Raw genomic sequence first — 24,063 nt, 5'->3', positions numbered from 1 at the left:
TGATTACTATAATACTTTCACTCAAACAACAGGTTTTAAAATAAACCCACTGTATGTACCCAAAGAAGACAGAGATAGTTCTCAAATCAGTGACAATACTCTTACACACATCAAACCATTATCAAACAAATCAGACCAATTACCTGTTCATAAAAGCAATGATTATGAATATAGTAACGAAGGTTTTCAGATTTACACAGACCATTATTTAGAACATCCCTATTTAAAACATACTGAAAGGGAGCGTGGTTATTCTGAATCAGGGTATAGTAGTTCACTTGATTCTCTGACAGACCTTCAAGGTGCACTGCCCATACTACGTCTCATTCCACCTGAAAAACCACAGATGGTTGAGAGAACGTTAGAGACACTGTCAAGTGTACGTAGGTCAGCAAGTCTCAGATTAGGGGTTCAAAGAAGAATGACAAATCCTATTTTAGGAGGGAGTTTGAGATTAAGGAAGAAGAGAAATAATGAAGTAAACTTTTGGTAGATTGAGTTCTGCACTTTTCTAACAATTTCAACAATTTGTTTCTAATCCTTCAAAGGAAATTAATGAAATTATATTAGGAATTAGAAATGTTTACTTCCCCTGACAATAAATTAAAAAATAGCAAAAGTGATTTTGAGGTACTGGTAACTGACTTGACTTCATGGGTTGTGGGAGAAAATATGTGGGATACTAATAAATAATTATACAGGTTTAGAAATGTGAGGAAAAATGAATTACTTCCATAACTGGTAAGATTTCAGTTAAGTTTAGTTCTGTTTGAATGTCTTTTTGAAAAGTATTTTGAAGATTAGGAAAAACTGTATTACCTAACTCTTCCATTCTGTCGATCTTGTTGCTTCTTTCCTCAACCAAATATACAAATTGAGACCGTACTTTCTGAACCCCTCCCATGTTTTCAGTGAGAGTAAGCATGCTAGAGACAGTATGTATTATAAATGTAATAACTCTATGTAATTGCTGTGTAGATAATATAAAGGCATAGAAGATATTTTGTTTTAGATTCTGTTGAGTATTCCTTAAATTGCTGTTAAAATGGTAAGAGTATTTTTATGTACAGATCACAGCAAATTCTCAGATCCTTTCTTATTTATAACTCAATTTTGCCTTGGATATTTACAGAAATATTTTTGAAGTTTACATTTTCTTTCATTTTTGTAACTACATTTAAAATACTTTCTTTTTTTTTTTTTTTTTTTTGTAGGGGAAGGGGTAAAATTTTGTTCAACTTAGATCTATTGTTCTCAATATTACTACCATACCAGGCCAGTCTTAAATAATTCCTTCCTAAAAATACTTAACAAACGTTGAGCTGCTTCTTAGCTTGGTTTTAATATTATAATGGTTGTTCAATTGAAACATAGACTGGTGTCTTGAAAGTTACACTGTATCTACTGGCCAGCATACTGTAAACCATATAACAACAACATACTGATGACAGTTAAAGGGAATCTTCAGCTCCACTGTTTATGCACCTGTTCCAGTATTGAATTACTTTCTAAACAGGTAATTCCCTATGACCATATGTCCTACAGTGTGTTGTTACTAAGCTACATGCGACAGAGTTGCTACATCACAGGAGATTCTCCAAGTGTCTGCCATGAGTAGCCTCCATATGAACTCAGGAGGCCACTTGAAAATGCCTGGGTCCTGTCAAACAGCTGCACAGGTGCTATTGACACTCTGTTCTAGGATATTGATGGCTTTAACCAGAAGAGTGTATACCATATTGTTCATGTGTCACCACAGATAAAAGTCCAGTGGATTAAGGTCAGATGACCAGGCAGGTCAATGCACTGGACCTCAACATCCGATCCTACAGCCGTGGGGAGGTGTTGTCCAAAAATCGGCATGCATGCAAACTGAAGTGCGCTGGAATCCCATCATGCATGAATAAAATAGTGCAGCAAATAGGTAGGAACATGTTTTTCAGCAGTTCAGGCAGCGTGTCCCTCAAGGTCAGATACGCTGTCCATTCAGTTGTCGGGGTAACATTTATGGGTCAGTGATCATGGATAATACCACACCACACACTGCGTCCTAACCACTATTGATGATTAGTACCAACCATACCATGGGATTTTCAACTGTCCACGTATGTGTATTATGCAAGTACAGTATATGATGCCATTTCTTTCAAATCAGATGTGTCCTCATCGGAGAACAAAACTGATGACAGACAACAAAAATGCCAGTATGGAAGTGGCCATTTGCACTGCCTGTACCTCAATACCACTGCATTGTAGGACATATTGTATGTTCATAGGGACATTTTTTCATGTTTTGATCCCAGGAATTGCTCCCCATCCCCAGCAACTGCTACAAATGTTTAGATACAGCCTGTTTACCCTCCATAATGAAGGATGCTGGTTTATGGTTGAAACTCTTCCACAGTATCAAGAGCCACTTGATCGGTGGCGAAACACTTACTCTTAAAAGTATTCTTCAGTGGACCAAAGACGTGATAGTTACAGAGCGAGAGATCTTGGATCTAAGGCAGGTAATCCATAAGACCCCAGTGGATTTATGCCAAGCGCCCGCTGTTGCTCTGTCATCGATTATTGTGGAGAACAAACACACCTCATAAGTTTTCTCGGCCAGAGCACCTTTGTTGCACAAGAAATGAATCCTGCCATATTGTATCTGTTTGGACATAGCCATTAAACACAAATGTTGCTTACTTAGCGAACACCTGTCTCAGACCGACCATGTTCTGAACTGTTACTACAAACACCAAACCATGAAATGCTGCCACCTCTTGGCTTTTAATTATTTGGAGTGTTCTCAGTTTTGGCTATGTTTTAGTTGAACAACATTTTATATTAATTCCACAGTTCAGCAATTGAGTTTCATTCTAAATTGGTATGCATTCATCATAATGCAATGCCTTTTCTTGTTTGGACTAAGATGTATTTTTCTCCTCAATGTAGATATTATTGTCAGTATTTTGTAGTTGACTTTTCCAGGAGGTATTGTCTTCCACAGTTATGAAATAATCCATCCATATATTCTGTTACCTATTTCAACATCTTGGTGTCATAAAATTTTGAGTTTCTTTATTAATGTGTTGTAGATCTGTCTATATTATAGTGCCATATTTCATACGGAAGTCTGAAATTTCCGATTCTCAGTATTAGGCTACCTCGGTATCACTGTATATCAAGATAAGTGATCAGTTTTGCTTCCCTTCTAACTAGCAGAGCTGTAGGCAATCTGCAACATTTATTCTCTTAAAACTGACACCCTAATGAAGATTTGTAAAGATCCTTGACAATGACTAAATTACTTCTAAATCATTCTCACAGGACTTTTCATGTCCTTTTCTACTATTATTTAATATTTCATAATATTGTATTTTTTAAAGCCTATATAAATGTTATTTCCTCATCTATACATATGGCATTCTTATTAATTTCTCCTTTTCTCTTTTCCCATTGCACTAACACTGTTAAGTTTTCACTACACTGGGATGGGAAGGTAGTGGCAGTGGCCTTAATTAAGGTACAGCGTCAGTATTTACCTGACATACAAATGAGAAAACCCAGAAAATCAGGGTTTCAGGGCAGGTGATATTGCAGTTCGATCTTGCTATCATCTGAATGCACCATCATCATTATAATTATTGATCTTTAAAATGAGAGGACCATATCTAATCACCACTTGACATCTTCACTACGGTACATGATCTATTCAGTAAGAAAGACATTAGTACAAACTAAATCAGAAGATCTGAACAACTGACCAAAACAGTCATGGAATTCATATCTATGATATAATGAACATCAGTCATGGAATAATAATAATGATGATGATGATATTATTACTATCATACCAGGCCAGTCTTAAATAATTCCTTCCTAAAAATACTTAACAAACTGTGAGTTGCTCTTAATAATAATAATAATAATAATAATAATAATAATAATAATAATAATAATAATAATAATAATAATACTATTATTATTAATAATATTGTTGTTGTTGTTGGTATACTGTGCATGGAAGAAGCATTGGGGTGGGATGAAGGACATAACATATTGTAATGTGTTGGAAGGGTACATAGATAAATACCAAAACTGGTAGTACTTAACTTCTAAGATTTATTAACTAATTACTCATTCTATTCATTAACACACACAGTCATACCAAAATCGCCACTTACACTCATAGTACAGGACACACAATTACACAGATCGTGCTCTCTCTCGTATTCTCACTGTTCATCCACACTAATTCGCTCAGTCATCATTCACTTGCACTACAGTCTCGCTCAGTCACACAGTTACCAGTACTTTGTTGCTGCTGTCACAGTTCACAGCCTGTATATGTCAGTCTCGCACTCACTCCGGTAGAACTCCATTCACAGCCCCATGTCGATATCCAGTGTTGTCTTCCACTCCGCTACAGCACACGTTAGCTACACAGTGGTTGGCCCAAGAGAGAGATGCATGACGGCAGGTATACAGAAAGAGTCCTCAGTCCTACAGAATGCACACTCCAACAGACTGCCGCTCTCAACTCATACTCATTCGCTGACATGAGCTCACACTGAACTAAACTCATTCGAACTGAAAAACCTCACAGGCAAGTCACTCCAGTCTTATATATACCTGGGCCAATCATTCCAGAGCAGTCTGGAGGCTGAATACATCCAGAAACCTTGCGTTGTAGAAGACTACAGATTGATAGTCTCATAATTTCCATATGACCGCCGTGGAACCACATGAGCGAATGGAGAGGGGTCCAGCCTTGCACCTAGGATCAACCGAGAGTGGTTGCAGCTTGGAGGAGGGGGTGAAGGGGTCAGATGGTGATGCCCTGCTTCAGTCGCTGGTCGAACCCAAAGTAAGAGGTTGAAATGACGGACATGGAAGCCACTCGCAATGCAATATTAAGACAACTACAAGTTAATATATTATGTCTCAATCTTCTTGATGTTTTTCTTTATTTTTCCTTCTGCCTACTTTTAATACTAAAATAAATTGATTTGCAACAATGGCTATAGAAAACCTTACAAATGGTTATATAAGTTTACTGGTCTCAGAGCTCTTAACTTTGGTATGAAACAATTTGGGCTTCCAGCTCATAAGGGGGATATAAGGCCTTGATGCTTTCAGGTACAGGTTAAGCACCATGTCAACACTTGTTACATTTTCAGCAAGCTTGTAAAGGAAATAGCAACTCAACTTCCAAAAGGGGAGAGAATCCCAAAGTAAACAGGAGCAGGGTTCGTACTACAACAGGCCATGTATTCATAACAAGCCAAAACAAAGTCAACATTAAATTTAGAAAAGACCAGCAAAAAATAGGATAGGGTATAAAATGTCATTCACGATTTCCAAGAAATAATGACAAAAACATATAATGAGGTAAAATTGCCCAACAAAACAGAGGATAAGCCCATACAGTGACTAGAAAAAAGGGAAATTTTCAGCAAAAAAAATAAAAATAAAAATTAGAAGGTCGAATTTTGAAAGGACCTAATCACAGAAAAGAATGAATGAGAAAGGAGAGTCCACACTCATGTTTTCTTTGGAAGGCTTTTGGCACCTACATTTGTCAAAAAAAAAAAGAATATCCTAAATTATTAAAATAGGAAATGTTAAAGTAATGTCCTTAACCTTACATGAAAGATCACTAAGGATCTCCATCGGCCACTCGATATTAAAATTTGCATGGTTGTGGGAAAAGCCATCAGTTTACTTTGGCATTGCCCCATCAGCCAGCCGCCTGGACCAACAGGTCCTCAATCTAGTTGACAACGATTGAAAAGACAGTAGGGGCAGCAACAAGGTCCCGTTTATTTACTGTGGACTGGCTGCTGATTGAACACAGATAGTGGCAACTTCATATATGGAAAAGGTGTGCCAAGCTCAAAACATTAGTTCTCACTAAAAAATTTCAAACATAAGCTCCTAAGTGGCCACATCAGTCCAGAAAGTGGAACCTATGGGTAGGTTAAAGAACCAAACCTATAGCAGGAGTATCCTGTCAAGGTTTCACCACTAGACACTAAAGGGGTCCTTTTCTTCAAATGATGGTGGTGGTGATGATGATGATGATGATGATGCTTCCAACTGTAGGTTATTAATTTAAACATGGTAGAAAAATGGGCAGTATGGACAAACATGCAAGTGAATCAACCCTGTCATATTTTTAACACACAATTTTTCTTAGACTTCAAAATTGGCAAATAAGTCACTTGAGTATTAAGATCAACAAAAACAAGTTATTATATAGCTCGCATTTGGAAAATAGTGGGTTTAAAACCCACCGTCAGCAGCCCTGAAGATTGCCTGTGGTTTCAAATTTTCATACTAGACAAATTCTGGGACTATATGTTAATCAAGGCTACAGTTGCTACCTACTCAGTCTTAGACCTTCCTCATCCCACCATCTCCAAAAATCTGAATGTTTCACTGCAATTTTTAAGCAGATAAGAAAATAAAAATATAATTAAGTGGAACAAGACAGTTTAATAATATTCCTAGTTTCTTTTACTAAAGCTCAATCTAGTATACAAACTTGCAAAAGTCTTAAAAAGTAATGTAAAATACTGTTGACTAGGAAATTAAAACTGAATAACATAATTACAAGTGGTCTTATACTTCAATATAAATTTAGATTTATATAAACAGATAAATAATACCTTAAATACGGTATTATAAATTAGGTCTAAATAAAACATTTTTATATATTATGTCCATGAAAAAAAAAGATCTCCAGATTTTGAACAATTGCAAAGCATTTTTCTATTTTGCTGTTTTTCTATCTGATTTGATGATCATCATACATTTAGTCTGTTATTGTAAACTTGCCCAAGCTATGAACATTACTTGGAATATCTGTCATTGCCATATGATAGCAACTAATGTAAGATGCAAAAAACCAGATAGAGGCAAATTAATATCTAATGATAAGTAGAAGGGTCAATTTTCCTCTCTGGTATAAAAATGACTCCCAGGCAGTGTAATTGCATTGTGATGCAGCTCTTAATTCTTTGCAACCCAACCGTTAAAATGTATAAACTATGGTATATACATACATGGTTTACAGTGGAAGCTGCATGTCTTTGTACATAGTAATATTGAGAACATTTCATGGTAACTTTTGGATTATAATTAATGCAGAGTCATTGTATCTACAGGTCAATAAACTGACATGTGCATGTGTTTTGTAGAATAAGTAACTGGCATCTTGGAATGCATGAAGTTGAATGCAAGGAATGTGACAAAAACATTTTTTAATTAAAAAGCTGTAAAATGTAGCTGTGAAACTTGCCAGGTATATAGTCCATAAATATTAATATCTTGATATTTTGGGGTTACAAAGAAGTCATCCTGACTTATACTCAAAGACATAAATTTAAATATTGTTAGTCACAAGATTTATGCTTGTAAGTTAAACATATGCAAGTTGGTGAGATGGCATCTTGTTTAATCAAAGTGTAATGGTACTGTACTTGGGATATAATATTATATTTTCAGTAATCAGGTTTATAATGCTTTCAATTTGAGACTCCTATTGATCTGAAAATCACTGCTGGCACATAAATGTGCTTACTTTTCCTTCTCACTCAGTCTTTCACTCATTTGATTTGATGAGAGTGTATAATGGATCAGTGCATTCAAAGCTACCTCACTCCTCCAGTTAATAGATCTCTAATAATCTCATAACAGATATGGGAAATACTAAAGAGTAAAAATGTTTTAAGTAGAAATCTTAAGCTGGAAGCTATTCTGTAACATTGAATTGTCATGTTACACATTCCTTGATTTTTCAACTAGGAGTGCAATTTGTATGTATATATTTGTAAATAAAATTAATTGATGAGCATGTACTGCTGGTCTAAGGCTCATAGCCTGACAACAGTTTTAAAACATCTCCAAGAAAACATATTTTTTTGATGGCTGAGCAACGATTCTATGTTCAATGTTCAGGGGTTCAGGAGAAATAGCATTACAAGAAATTGAAATGCAGAATATTTATAAATATCTGATTTTAATTGATTTTAAAATTTTATTTTCCTCAAAAGTATTGAGATGCATATTGAAGAATAGTATAAACTTCAAAATGTATTTTGATGTAGTCTGTTACATTTTCTAATGTTTAAAGGGCAAGTAAATTACATGATATCTGTTTGTAAATGAAAAATGCATTAAGTATGATACATTTAATGTTCAGAATGGACATCAATTGGAATCAAGAATATTTCATCCCTTTCTTCTGGCTATGGGCCTTGCTTGCATTATTTACTTTAGTCTTGGGTTGTTTTTTTTTTTAGCATTGTGTAAATGCATGATATCCAACAGTTCCAGATGGAATATGGAACTTGAATATCTTAAAATATCTTAATCTAAAACTGGAATCTCTTAAAAACATTGTCTATATGTTACACTAATACTCTTATCTGTCACAAATTAATGTTTTTAACAATAATGTGTAATTTATTACTGCAGTTCAAAGTTTACAATTTTGTAGATCCAGTTAATCTAATAAATTTGTAATACCAGCTGGTTACTGGATATGAAATCTTGTTCATTTTGTGAGCTTGCACACTTATCCTTTTTAAAATATCTAGTATCTTATTTAAGAGAAAAAGAATGAATGCATGTCTTGTGTGTACGAACATCATCAGCGATGGTAGGTCAATGTGAACAGCAGAAGAGTTCGGCTTGTCTTTCCCAATGCATGGCTTTAAAGGGAAAGTGGAATAGAGGTGTCTTATGTTGAGGATTCAAGTGCAGTGGCAGACAGGTTATTTGGAGTTTTAGTTTTAGGAGATTAGTTTATCACTGAAGGCGTAACATAGAGAAGAATAAATTGCAAATCTACCGTATGTTCTTTATTGCACATGTCGTCAGACACAATACTTTCATCACTAACATTCTTGAAGGGAAAGTGCTGGGAAAGAAAGGAAGAGGATGACCTAGAATGAAGTATTTGGATGACATCAAGAAGAGGTTAGAGTGTGACAATTACATGGAGCTGAAACTAACAGCCAATGAAAGAAGAGAGTGGTTGCATCGACAAGGCATTAGAATATTGATTGATTGAGGTTGAAATGATTTATTCAAATTACAGAGTGTGTAATTTGTATGAAACTAAACTTTTTAGGAACTTTAACTTTTCAAATGAAGAAATTAACAAAATAGTATCTTTACAATAGATATAAGTTTGAATCATACCTAAGAAATTTCACACCTTAAATATTTTCAAGCAGAGAAAATTGAATTTTAAATTTTGCTTTTAGTTTCCATAATTTATTAAATAAATTAAACAGTGCATTGTCATTATTAATGAAAAATACTTTGCATAATGTTACATTTTGCAAGCCATTGCATGTGAAATTTGATTAGGAGTAATATTATATGTGCTTCCCATACACCAACAATTCAGCTTCCATTGACTTGTGAAAGCACTAAGCCATGCTAGTTACCACTAAACAAGGAAAAGAATTTGCTGCAGGTAGGCAGGCAGCCAGCCAGCCAGCCCTGCATTTGTTTATATTGACCTACCATCAATGACGATGCCTGTACAGTGTCAATAGACACTAAGCACCATGGAGAATAAAAATGCTGATGTAAAGACTTGAAGAAGAAATTAGCTTTCCATGCTAGCTCATCCTCTCCCCCTTAATGTTGGTAATTTTATTCATAGAAACTGAAACAAGGCTTCAATCTTGACTAGGTTTCCACATAAAATCAGAGGTCCTATCTTATTTGGCTTAAAACTTTGATCATTAGAATGCAAAATGCTTCAGAGTAATTTTTAATTTTTTTTTACTTTCCCTGAATGGAGATTGCCCCTGTGGACAAAGTATACAAAAAGACAAATTTTGGGAAAAATTATCCAGTAAATTTTGTAATAAACTCTTGAGGTCAATAAATGTGAGAGTGTAAGAAAAATTTTGAGGCACTGAGAGTAGATAAGAGTAGAGTAGATAAAAAAGGGATTCTTCAGGTGAGAAAAATGTAGGCTTTACTGGTTTACTAAACTAAGTCACCACTATATTATTCGTGCCTGTAGTAAGCCATGACTACAAAAGGTTCTAAATCCTCACTGGATTTTTTGTTTTGCTGCAAGAAAACTGATAAGTGTTAATTCTCTAATTTGTGTTGCACGAAGTGCATGTGAATAAAGATACTAGAACCTTCAGCCGAATGAAGAGGATGAGAAAGGTAAGTTAACAGTCATGTGACAAATTATTGGCTTCACATATTAACTCCCTGCATATTAACTCCATGAAATAAAACTGAGGTACACAGTAGTGTTGTAATGCTTTAGGTTTGTGCAGACTCTGGCTTTACTAACTGTGCATGCATCCTTGGAAGAGATTAGGGGATGTGCATGAAATGCTTACAGGAAAGTTTCTAAAATAATATTTTTTTGGTCATACTGTGACCATAAAAGATTTGAAATATTAAATATTGTACACAAGATTAACTTTGACTTTAAAACTGGAATAATATACCATTAAGTTGGGAGCTATAAATTAAAGATTGAAATTACCAACCTAACAATCATAATTAAAATAAAACTTAAATGGTAAGACCCAACTCATTAATATCTTAAAGTGTGAGAAACCATCTTATCATGCAATTAATTCTCCTCCACTATATCCACCAATTTACAATAAAATAGCTCTATACTAATTTGGTAACGGATGAATGGCCAGAATATGAAGATCCAGACTGTTTTCAGACTACAAAATCCTACAATAACTCTTTTGTTTATTCTATGTACCCCATTTCAAACACATCAGAGCACTCGATTAAAATACAGAATCTTCAGTTGCCAACCACTAGTTTAGAATGTGAAAATAAGGACATCAGCTGTGGAGGACATCATATTAACACTTTAGAACAGGCCTGACTAAATGGAGCTGCTTCTGCCTTGTGCAGAGAGCAGAGGTGGATGGGTGTTGAGAAGAGAAAGATCAGCAGTCTGGCTGCATGACAGCAGCGCTGTTGCCTTGCCAGTCTGTCAGCTGATCTGTTTTTATAGAGCTTGAGCTGATAGATCTAAATGCATGGCCTTGTTCAAGGACATATTTCTGTAATATTGAAATATGCACATACTTCCTGTCAGCAGTTCAGCTGCACAAGCAAATTGCTAAATTTCTTTCAGTGTTCAGTTTCATTTGTGTATACAAGCATTTTTCTTTCTCTTATGAAACTGACAAGGTCTTGTCAACGTACAGGTTTAATGAACATTTACTTGCACAACTCCATGTGTTTGACAGTGTCATGAATGCTCACTCTAAATGTAGAACACATTGTACAGTCCATATGTAAATAAACTAATAATGCACATCCTATCTTCGGTTACAGTGTTCATTAGTTTGCTGAAAATAATGACTACATGTGCCAATATGCAAAGTCTAGTTATTATAAAATACATTTTTTAAATGTCATATTATGTTTAATTATGGAAGCTGTGAATGTAGATTGCTTCACCTTATCAAGTCAGATTTCTCCACAAACAGACCTGCTCATTGAACATGGCACATATGATCTACTGCACACCTTATATAATACCAGGCCTGGCCAAAAAATTGCTCTGACCATGCTCCTGTCTCGAGTGCTGAGAAAATCTTCCATGATGGATCCAAATGCTTCTCTCATAGCAGCCTGCAGTTCATCCGATGTTCAATAGCGCTGTTGCCTGACCTTTTCCTTAAAGAAATCTCACAAAACGATGTCTGAAGAGAACAAGTCAGGAAACCTTGATGACCAGGTCCGTGCTGCCACCAATCCACGTCTGATCCACCTGTCTGGAAACAGTTTATTAAGGCATTCTCTAACACCAATAGCAAAATATGCAGGGGCTCTGTCTGGTTGCAGGATTATGGTATCTATTATTCCAGGTTCTGTGAGCTGCGAAGGTCAAAGCTTCTCTTTGTATGACCTGCCCGTTAACAGGGCCATTAAAATAATCATCATCATCATCATTATCATCATGAATTCCTTCCAGCGAGCTGGGTATGCCGGTCCTGGTATGCTGCTTTTCTCTCTAGGACATCCCATGTTTCTCCTCTCTTCTCTAGGTCTTACCTGATCTAACCACCTTTTTCTAGGGCATCCAATTGGTCTTCGTTCAAAAATGTGATTCACAGTCATGCCAGCCCAGATCATAACCTGTGGTGGATTCTTCTCAAATTCCAGTGAAAAATGGGGATTCTGCTTAGCCCAAAACATAACATTGCAATTTCTTGAACTTCAGTAAATTGCTCTCGTCTGTGAAAATGATATTGTGTAGGATAAGTTCCAAATGAAATTTTCAGAGAAGGGCAACGCAAGCAACATTAGGAGTGTCCAAATCAGCATCACTCAGTTTAACAGAGTGGTCAGAATGGTTTTAGGCCAAATTTCTTCATTATTTGATATTGCATTGTTGTTCAGCAGAGTGTTTAAATGTTGATTTATCAGGCAACTGCTCCATTGATGTCTGCTTGTTGATACATATTTCTCTTCTTGTTATGGGTCTTCCACTTCACTCTGTCATTCATACTCCCTGTTTCAAATGCACACTTTTCTCATTGTAATAATGCCATTTTGGGGGGTAGTAAAACTCCAAATCTTTCTTGAAAGCAATTAATAATATCCACCATCACCATACCAGTATTGGGTCTCTTGTACACTCGTACTGCAGCAACCAAATCCTATTCAGCAGAATACGAACTATAGTGTCGACTGCCATGAAAACAAAGGGGATAACACAACTTATGGCCCCATGATGCAGGCAAAGTAGCAATTATAATTACAGAAGAATTAGATTTCTCTCTTCTTTAGGAGAAAGCAAAATTACATTATATAACTTCAAAAGAAAGAAAAGAATATTACGAGAAATATACTCTGCAACTTCAAGTTTTACCAAGAAATGTTTACATTAGAATATTACCATGGGTAAATGCCAGACAGAACACCAACCTCCTTTTAAATTTAGCCACTGGGAATTGAATTAATCAATCATCTGCACCCAGTTCAAAAAATTAGGTTTCCCGCTGGGAATAATAAATTGATTACTCTGATACAATTGTAAAATAGTACCGAGCAAGTGGCTGCGTGGTTTGGATCACATAGCTATCAGCTTGCATTCAGGAGATAGTGGGTTCGAACCCCACTGTTGGCAGCCGTGAAGATGACTTTCTGTGGTTTTCCATATTCTTACCAAGCAAATGCTGGGATTGTATCTTAATTGCTTCCTTCCTACTCCTAGCCCTTTCGTATCCCTTTGTTGCCATAAGACCTATCTGTGTTGGTGAGACATAAAGCAAACTGTAAAAAAATTGTAATCTAATGATCCACATGTAAGGCAAGAGGCTACAGTCTACTGGTGATGTTTAGGAGCTAATATAAAACTGCAATAAGCTTTTGTAATGTGGTCATTTAGTTCTCCTGACACTCTCATCTCTAACTCGTTGATTTAACCTACTCCTTGTGAAGGCTGATAGCATTAGTGGTCTCTGGAGTATATCACTTGGAACCCACTTACCAGCCAAAAGCCTCCCAGCTCCTTGTGCATTTGATGCAAGCAACATGTGCACACACTAGCTCAGTAAAACAAGTTTAGCTGACCTCAACTATTCTGTAGCTGCTTCATGCTCTTTAGTATTCTGTGAATTCCAAGACCTCTGAAGAAGCTCAGTGGTAAGAGATATTTACTAATGTACTGAAGGTTAAAAAGTTGATACAGCAGTGCTGGAGTTCATAGCACTGCTCACAATTACAGCAGAGATACTGAAAATTACGTTTAAGGCAATTACTTTAGGAAATTAAACCAGTCACGGTACTTGGGCTGCTGAGGTGTATTTTAGCCTTCAGATTTGGTACCCTTGTTTCAATCCTATAATACCGTATATATTTTTATATTTATGAAAGACTGTTACCAAGCATTCTCATTTTATAATTGTGTAATGTAATGTCATACTAGTTTTGGTAGTTAAGCATTAATAGTTTCATTGTCATGACAAGTTATGTCTCTCATTCTGTTAACTCTCTCTCTGTCTCTCTCTCTTAATTTAGCTAGTAGAAAGTGTGCTTTATGTGTGGTCTCTTGGTTTGTGCCTTAATTGTAATTTTTAATTATTTTAAAAGAAATGTTACAAATAGAGATTACAGGGAGTATAATTCAAGACTTTTCACTTGTACTCAAAGGCTACAGGAATCCCCAAGCGAGTGCCATATGGGTTATATCAAGCTTGGCATTATAAGAAGTCTTGACAGCTGACACAGCAGTTCGCTAGTAACTACTGGACATTTAAGATGTGTTGTGAGGCTATTATCATGATGGTAAAGTGCACTACAGTGCAGAAAATATTTTTGGTAGAGTCTTATTTGCACAAGAAGAATCCATAGACAGTTCCCCAGTTCTACAGTACCATCAAAATGTTATGTGTAACAACTCTTTTAGGAGTGGCGTAGTACTGGTTCCATAACTAATAAGAAAAAACAGCAAAGGAAAACAGCCCTCACACAGGAGAGGTTAGAAGATGAACATGCAAGACTGCAAGTCAGTCCAGCTAAGTCGCCTAGGAAACTAGTATTTCACATTCGTCAGCACATAATACAAAAATATTATTACATTTACAGTCTTATCGGACTCATTCAATGGTGAGTTCAATTTCATTTATTTGTTTATCTTGTGCATGTTTTATAGCTAGCGAGTTCAGTTTTGTTCAGTTTCTGTAGGCGAAATTATGCCGCTTCTTTGAGACTATTATATCTGCTTGCCGCTGCGGACACTGCCCTCACTGTCATCGCTTCTCTGCGCTCCTATACCTCTGTACTCCACTGCAAAGTCTTAAATTATACTCGCTGTATAAATGTATTGATGCATTTTAATAATGATTGATTGCTGAATATATCAGAAATGATTGGATAGCATGTCTTAGCTGGACTTCAATAGTGTTCATTTTATGCATCATTTTATTTTTGATACATTGCCAGAAAGTAAAATGAAAGATCATTGTTGAGTCATTAGAAAAAAATCAGTTGTAAGTAAAAGATTAGAATCCTAACAATGTTCCACAAACAAAAGACCAGAAATAAATATGTATATCACTTCGTTGGATATGAAATATCGAATTTCATAGTGAAAGTTCATACAAGGGGAGAACAAACTTTTAGATCAAAAGCATTTCTTGAAATGAGATAAAAGTATATTTGTGCCAGTTTCATAAAAGTCAACTGAAGAAATTCTTCTAAGGCATCTTTGACAACTGCTTCATTGTCGAAACATTTCCCTGCCAATAAATTATTCAAATGGTTTTAAAATGGTAGTCTGTTGGCAATCTATTCAGTATAGTGGAAGAAAGTCTCATACTGCAAATTATGTAGTCTTTGGGCTGTTCGTTCCCAACATATGTGGTAATGCATTGTCATGGAGCAGAAGAACTCCATTTCTGTCGACCAATCTAGACCATGAAAGAGTGAGAGCAGCAGTCAGGGAAAGAAATCTCTTCCGGAAAGAAAGGGATCAGAAGAAAAATAAACCGGATCTTACTAGAGAGGAGGCAAAGATCAGAAACCTCAAACAACTATACCGAAATGAGAAACTGGACGTTAAAAGAACAGTTACAGAAGAAAAGACCAAGGCATGGAATATATTCACTCAAACTGGAGGAAGACAGCAGGGGCAATAAGAAACTACGTATCAGAGCTAAAAGGAAACCAAAGAATATCATAAAGGCACTTGATGATGAAAATGGAAATCTGGTTAGGACAGAAAGTGACATGAGATAAGTCCTGAAGAACCATTTTGACCTTCTACTGAATAGACAAGTTCAAGAACAAAATATAGAATCGGATATCCAAGCCTGCAATGAGGAACCTCCCATCACCTGAACAGAAACTGAGACATCCTTAAAATATATGCTTAAAGGAAAATCTTCAGGTGCTGATGGAATGAATGCACACATGATAAATACAGCAGGCATTCAGGGTATACAGTGGCTGCACAGACTACTAAATGCTGTATCGGCAGACAATAAAATACCTGCAGATTGGACCGTTATAATTCCCCTGTTTAAGAAAGGCAGCAGGCGGAAACCCACCAACTATAGAGGAATAACACTGCTGTCTCATGGGCTAAAAATTCTAGAGAAGATCATAGAAAGGAGATGAGAACCATCATTGAACCACGGTTAGAGGAGGAGCAATATGGGTTCAGAAGTAACAGATTAACAATAGATCTAATTTTTAGCACCCGCACGCTGATGGAAAAGTATTCCTGGATATAGAAAAGTCCTATGATAGTGTTATAAGAGATAAGATCTGGGAGTGTCTGAGGAAAAGAAATGTTTAGTATTAAAATAATACTGTATTTTTTTTTAAAAGACTTGTATAATACAATGGGTCAATGTTATCTAGCCAATGTTAATGTCTTTCATGTAGAATAGGACTTGCTGTTAAAAGTATGCCAAAACATACATTCTATAATGATTTTATAGCATATTTTTACTTTTTTGAATGTTCCTTGCTATTAAACTTCCAATGGCTGATGATGGCATAGTGGATTGCCGAAACCGGTCCCAAAGATGTATTTTACAATAAGTTAAATAAATATGTGATGTTCTAAACAGACCATTATGATAATGTATTGAATAGGTGGAACCTTTAGCTTTACCAAGCATTGTGAAATGAAATGTGCCTGAAGGACTAGTAAGGAAAATTCAGATGTTGCACAAAGACTGTACTAGCTGTGCACAAATTAGGGAAGGTCGATCATCATGATTTGAGACCAAGAGTGGAGTTCAGCAAGAAAGTGCACTGTCCCCGCTACTGTTCATCACTGTTATGGACAATATAATGAAGAACATCAAGGAATGAACTGAATGCAGTGGCCTTTGCTGATGATATCATGATTTGGGGTGAAACAGAAAAGGAAGTACAGACCAGACTCAATGTGTGGAAATCCCAGTTCCAGGAATATAACCTCAACATCGGCGAGACCAAGACGATGATGGTAGTCAACAGAGAAGGGCGTCCAGCAAGTGTAAAACTAGGAGACCACCAGCTAGAGTGTGGGGATTGTTTTCTTACCTTGGAAGTAAAATCTCCAGTGATAATTTGGTCAGAAAGGAAATTACAAACAGAATGCAAAAGGGATCTGAATTTTATCAACAAGTAAGAACACTTTTATGGGATGACATGATTCCAAAACGAGCCACACTGATGATGTTTAACAGCGATTTCATACCAATATTGACCCATGGTATTGAAGCGTGCACCCTCACAAAAAGAGATTAATCAAGACTGCAAGCATCAGTGATGAAATTTCTTAGATCCACCATCCAGAACACCCAAGATGGATATGTTAAGAAATGAGGAAGTGAGGAAAGAAGCTGGAATAAAGACGTCCCTATTAGACCGAATTGGCACATCCAGACTATGGTGGTATGGGCATGTGATGAGAATGGAGCCTACAAGAACAGCCAGAATAAATTTGGAAAGACAGGTGGTGGAAAAAAGACCTGCAGGAAGACCTAAAAGCTGATGGATGGACATGATCAAGGTTGATCTAGTTACCAGAGGATGGACAGTGAATGATGTTCTCTATGACAAGTTGTGTATGGGCAGGAAGAAGTGAAAGAGGCTCATTAACAGTGTACCTGGGAAACTGGAACTGTACAATGATGATGATGATGATGATGATGATGATGATGATCAATTTTTTCATCATATGTTACTGTTCTTTTCGAGAATGAGAAGTTTCCCTTCCTGAAGAGCAGTGAAGTGCAAACACCCTATAAACTAAAACTCTAATGATTCCATGCACACATGTAGGGATATTTTTAACTGTTCTACGAAATACGTTGGCATCATCTGACAGTGATGTTTAGTAGGAAAACCACCTCATTCTGAGAGATGATATTTCATATGAAACAAACTGATGTAATAAAATCGAGGGCTTTATCAATCAATTTACAAAATCATTCTTACTAGAAGAACTTGGTATGTTAATGCTGTACATTATTTAATATATTTGTTTGAAAATAAGAAGAGATTTTTTCCAGAAATTCTTAAATTCTTCCCAGAATTTCAGATATATTACATTTTGATTCTAACAACAAATACACATATTTCTGGAAATAGTATGTGATTAGTTTTGGCAACTGACATTCAAAATATCAATGGGAAAGGGGCAGTTTGTATTCCGAAATTGATAAACCTTTACTTCGAAAACATTTTATATTGTTTGTATATATGTATGTCCAACCCTTGGCCCGTTTCTTTACGGGGTTAGGTATGAAATGAGATGAATCTTCGTAGCGAGTTTTTATGACCAGATGCCCTTCCCGACGTTAACCTCATCAGAGGAGTTAACGAGATTAAATGAACGATGTGATACATGATAGTAGGAAAGGAGAGGGTGAAACCCAGTGGCGGCACATAGTCTACTCCAGTCAAATAGCACCAAGGGATCTGCTCAAGGCTTAACATTCCCATTCAATGGACAAATCACCATCAACAGTGTCGCATACCTCACTCCATATGAACACTGCGGAGAGGTTTGTAATTGAATCCATGCTTTTGGCATGCAAACGAGTGATAAGAAATTGTATACCACCTCTCCTACGCTGCTGGCCAACATTCTAATGGTGTAATTTTTTTCAATGAACAGTACTTTGTTATATCACCACTGAACTGAAGGGGGCAGATTCACTATCAGTTTACCTAGTCTCTTCTTTAACAATTTTAACAAAGCTGAAAATTGATTGAACATCTCCCTTGATGAATTATTCTAATCCCTAATTTATCTTCTTATGAACAAAAGCTTGATTCACAAAAATCCTCTGTCGGTTTGCATTAATTATAAAAGTATGAATAATAGAGAGAGGAGATTTCTTATGTTCAGTTTTACCTGGGTGAAATACAATGTCAACTTGATTCATGACCACAGATGTTTTGAAAGTCTGATACCTGTGAAACCAAATGTTTAACTAGTCTTTAGTAAAATGGCAACAGGTCTAACAAAGTGGTATTAAATACAATATTGTTTTCAATGGTAAAAGAAGTCCCAGAACATTGTGAAACTTATCATCAAGAAACAAAATTTATATTTTGTTAACCAGAAATAAAGATAACAGTAAATTTTGCTGAAGTTCTTTAGTGCTTGAAGTGAACGTTACACTAAAAATGTGTTCAGCAGTAATTATAACTTATTTAACATTGTAGTAATTTGTATGTTTATTTAAGAACACTGCTTCTTTATGTTCATAGGAAAATTCAAAACTTAATCATGAGGTTACTTCTACAAACAGTGAAAGGAATCATGCACTCAAAGAGAAACCAGCTAAAGAAGACCATGAAAACAAAATTCAGGTATAGTACTATATAATAGTCAAATGATCTTCCTTTCTAAAATTTGTATTTATGTGTATGTACAGCTCAGGCAAATCCTGCTGAGATTAAATTTACAAAACGAAATTGTTGGTAAGTAAAAACAATGCATATTGATGTATTTTTGTGGCAAATTGTACAGTACATAAGCAGTAAAATTGACTGGATTGTTGTTCTGGAGTGTTTACTATGAAATGAAATGTTAAGCTTCGAAAAATTCCAAAATGAAACATTTCTTAAAATATAAGAACTAAGATGAGTGATCTGCAGTCAAATACATTTGTCCACTTCAAATTGATGAATGTGCATTGTAGTTTTGCCTTAGGCTGAAGGTTCCTTACTATCAGAATTGTAACATGTATTAAAACCTAAGATTATCTTGGGGCAAGGGATATCATTGTTACAAGCAACATGTATAGTCAAGAAAACATAAACCTTCACTCAAGAAATAATTAAATTCTTCTTCATATTATGTCTTTGATCAATACTGCCATGAGAAAAATCATAATGAAAAAACCTACAACCTGTTTTCCAGTCATTGACCGGGTCAGGGATGTAATGAATGAAGCAGATATAGGCTGTTAGTACGATGGAGTCACCACTCCCAAAGTGACAAAAATCATAACTAGAAGTCAAACGAATAAAGGTATTTCATTTTGTTTCTAAATGATCAGTGCATATATATTTGTACTTGCCCTAATTTTTAATCTAAATATTCCCCAAGTTTCCTAAACCATTTCAGTATCATTGTCTGCCTTACTAGCAGGCATAAGTAAAAGTCTACTAGAAAGTAATCATTTTCAGGTAAAAAAACCAAACCCATATAAATTAGAACACCTTCATACACAGTGTTTTGCTAGGTAGTATCAACAGTGCCAGTAAATATTCGGCATGAATATTCATCTGCTTTACCACAAGCTCATAAAATTCCTACCCCATAAATAAATCTTTTAAAAAAATTCTGAACTCCCAGAAGGTAAATCGTAATTTGGACCAGCATTGTTTTACCTCGCTCTTCACACAATATTTGTTCATAATTTTCATGATTTTCGGAAGCATTATCGCAACTACATTCATCAAAATAATGTTTTGAACTCCAAGTAGAAAGCTCACTGTCTGATTCATTGGCTGAATGATCAGTGTATTGTGGCCTTCGGTTCAGAGGGTCCCAGGTTCGATTCCCGGCCGGGTCACGGATTTTAATTGCTTCTGATTAATTCTTCTGGCTCGGGGACTGGGTGTTTGTGTCCGTTCCAATACTCTCCTCTTCATATTCAGACAAGTACAACACTACCAACCACTACAGAAATGCGCAATAGTGATTACATCCCTCCATATAGGGTTAGCATCAGGAAGGGCATCCAGCCATAAAACAGGGCCAAATCCATATGTGCGACGCAGTTCGCACCTGTGACCCCACAGATGTGAGAAAAAGTGGTAGAAAAAGAAGAGTAGAATGTTCACTATCTCCACTAATTTCTAATGTATCTCCAGTTTCGCATTTTTTCAAACCTTTCAACACTTATCCGCGATAATTAGATGGCATAGTGTGAAAGTGAACATAAATAGTCTCTAATCAGAATATGATGTTCATAAACTAGATCTGCTTGTGAAATACTGTCAACAAGGGGCCGAAAGCTTGCTGAGTCATGGGAATACAGCATGGTTTTAAGAGACCCTACAATATTTCTGTCAACACACTTTTAATGACTGCATGTGTGACAAGCACTTCGTAGTACTCAGCATGGCACACGAGTCATAAAACTCCAGTGCAATGAAGCATTAGGTACAGCAAAGGGTTAAGCACGATTCTTGCAGCTGTACCATCTCTAGTTCATTGATGAGCCTTGTTTGGTATGGGTCCCATACGGTTGCTCCATATTCCAGGTCTGACCTGGTAAGCGATAAGTAGCCAGCACCTTCGGCTGGGAACTGTTGCCCTTTAGTACCCTCATCACGAAGTGAAAGGACTTGCACACTTCAGAAATTACACTTCCTATGCGAGTGGTGTGTTGTGAATCTAAAAGTAGATCATTTTACATTTCAAAACATAAAAATATCAAACTACCTCATTGTTTTCTTGATGCCATAATAATTTTAAAAGAACATGAAATAGTTACTATACAATTCAGTGGTGCTAGGCTGCCACTTGAGATGTTGCAAGTGTTCCTGATGTTGAATTATTTAATAACCTTTTACCAAACTGTAAACACATTGCTACCAAAACTAGATGATTATAAAAGGATGATCAAAAGTTTGACAGTGAAATTACATGACAATGAGCACATTATTAAGGAAAGTTGTTCTCCATGGCATGCACAGATAATGCTTATATCTAAAGATAACTACAAGAAGGGCATGTGTGTTGATTATTCTAGCACTATTAATCAATATACTGTTGATATATATAGAGTAGTTCAGTATAAAATATTTGGTACAGTCCAACTTGTAAAGACAACCACTCTTGCACAGCATTTGAGACCAATGGTAAATATTATGAGTATCAATTTTGTAGAATATTATTTGGATTAACAAATGGGGTACTTCCTTTCCAACAGTTTGTAGAAAAACATATACAAAATGAAAAATTTGATGGCACATTTATATATCTTGATATTATGCTACATGGTTGAACCCAAGCAGATGATGTTCATAAAACATTGCTGTATTGAATGTGTAAACAAAGATTCAATCTTGTTACTGAGCTTACAAATGGCACAGAACTTCGTTCTTCGTTCTTCAGTTTCCTCTAGAATGCATTGCTTTTGACGTTGACTCGTATGCATTTGCTGCAAGGTCTGCTTATGTAATAATGAAGGTTTCCTCATGGCACTTACATGTTTAGATGGATAGAGGTACATTTTGTACTCCTGTACCATGACACATTGTGTTAAACAATGAGGGCAGGACAGATCATACACAGGTATCTTTCGTTCACCTTCTTCAGTTGTAGAATGAGCATTAGAATCTTGATCTTTTGCAATGTTAGCGTCTGAATTGGTTTTCTCTTCACCTTTCTTCTTCTTCTTGACTTTGTTTTCCAAGGGGTGCATATCACTTACTACCTTTTCTACGTCTAATTCTATGCTGTTGACTTTTTCATTAATTTTTGAAATATCTTCTTTTAGATCTTTGACCCAGAAATTCATTCGGCCTTTTATTTCTTGAGACTGGGCCTCGATTTTCCCTTCGAGTTTTTCAGATTGTGTCTCGATCAAAGTAGTTAGTTGTGAAAGCATAATGCCTACCCAGTTGTTGGTTTCCTTCTCTGAGATGACTTCGAAGTCAAAACTGCCTATCAAATCCTGGCGCAGCCTTTCTTGTAACTCCGCCTTGCTTCCAGCCCTCGGTAAACCTTGGGATGCCAGCGCTTTCCGTAAAATCACCACAGTCATTTGATCAATCTTCATTGCTGAGTTTTGAAGTCCTGGCGCGGTCGCCAATTTAACATTCTCTATATGCGATTTTTGAAATTTACTAAATAAAAATATCACACGAGAACACGTTTACTAATTTCTAAACAACTTTATTGTCACTACGAAACTTATCCTAGTCTCGTCAACCTCTCTTTTTTAAACACCACTGGCTTAACTTTATTATTCCTACTTAAAAAACAATCGCTCCTCATAAAACAATCTACAAAGAACATATACATGTTTCACACAAGAGACCTAATGGTGATGTTACTTGACGCCATATTGGAAGTCTCTGCGTCTTAGTACGTCCGTTGCTATGTTAAGCCAGATATGCATATTGACGTTATACGTCCAGGGACACGAAACATTAATATATTAACATAATACTTTTGACTCCTCATAAAACTTCAAAATACGATTATTGAAGGTTTTATCATAATTAGGATATCTGTCCTACGACAACCAACACACTGATACTGTGCCTTTTACCTTGGACTGGATTGCATTCCCCATACAGTAATTGCCATCTAATTGGTTGCTGTGCTTAATTTAGAGCCATAGTATAAGATGTGATTTCAACTCAGAATTAATTTTGTCAAGAAATATATGTCAATAAACATTGTAAGTATGAACTTCATGTTTGACCCAATTGAATTGTGATCACAATATAAATTTATAGTGAAATTATATTGAAAAGATGGACTGTTCAGATATAATTGTTACTATAATAAATATTGTGACAATCAGCAAGAGCTCTTTCTAAGCAATGCTATAGACCACTTCTCCCCAAACTTTTTTGCCCCCCCTCCCCTCTGGGGCATAAAATTCATTGCATACCCCCTATACCCTTCCTTCCTTCCTTCCTTCCTTCCTTCCTTCCTTCCTTCCTTCCTTCCTTCCTTCCTTCCTTCTCATTAGATTGCATAAAAATCCAGCTCACGAGAACTTCTGTGCTGTCAATGCGAGTGCTGTACAGATGGATTTCTGCACATTCTGAATAGGGGTAGTTAAGTTTTTTAGTGGTAAATGTGCAGTCATAATCACAGCAACTGCCACCTGTGACAGCAAGTGAAGCTATTTAAAACCTCTAAGGTGCTCTTAGTGCTTTCTTAGAAACTGTACCATGCTTTACTGGGAATTTGAAAATTATTTATGGCACTTGAAAAAGTCAATAGGTTTACTCTCTTAATTTAGATGTTTTGTCTGGAAGTGTCTTGCAAGTTTTATGGGTTCCAACTATTGTTGGCTAAAATATCCAAGCAAAGAACACACTGGTTGTTCACAGGAATAT

At 36.1% G+C, this 24,063-nt stretch overlaps 1 protein-coding gene across 9 annotated transcripts in view; it reads left to right on the top strand.

Annotated features, from left to right (window-relative positions):
• LOC136872018 (uncharacterized) overlaps positions 1 to 24,063 on the top strand; it is an 811,539-nt gene that overhangs the window by 768,456 nt on the left and 19,020 nt on the right. For all 9 annotated transcript variants that reach the window (XM_068227292.1, XM_068227293.1, XM_068227294.1 and 6 more), the window contains one exon: positions 19,237 to 19,338. In XM_068227292.1, the coding sequence (XP_068083393.1) occupies positions 19,237 to 19,338 (102 nt within the window). The remainder of the gene's footprint in view (positions 1 to 19,236; positions 19,339 to 24,063) is intronic.

Source organism: Anabrus simplex, chromosome 4, assembly GCF_040414725.1.
Source record: "Anabrus simplex isolate iqAnaSimp1 chromosome 4, ASM4041472v1, whole genome shotgun sequence".
Lineage (NCBI taxonomy): Eukaryota > Metazoa > Arthropoda > Insecta > Orthoptera > Tettigoniidae > Anabrus > Anabrus simplex.
Note: the sequence above shows the minus strand (reverse complement) of the source record. Positions and strands in the feature narration are given on the sequence as shown.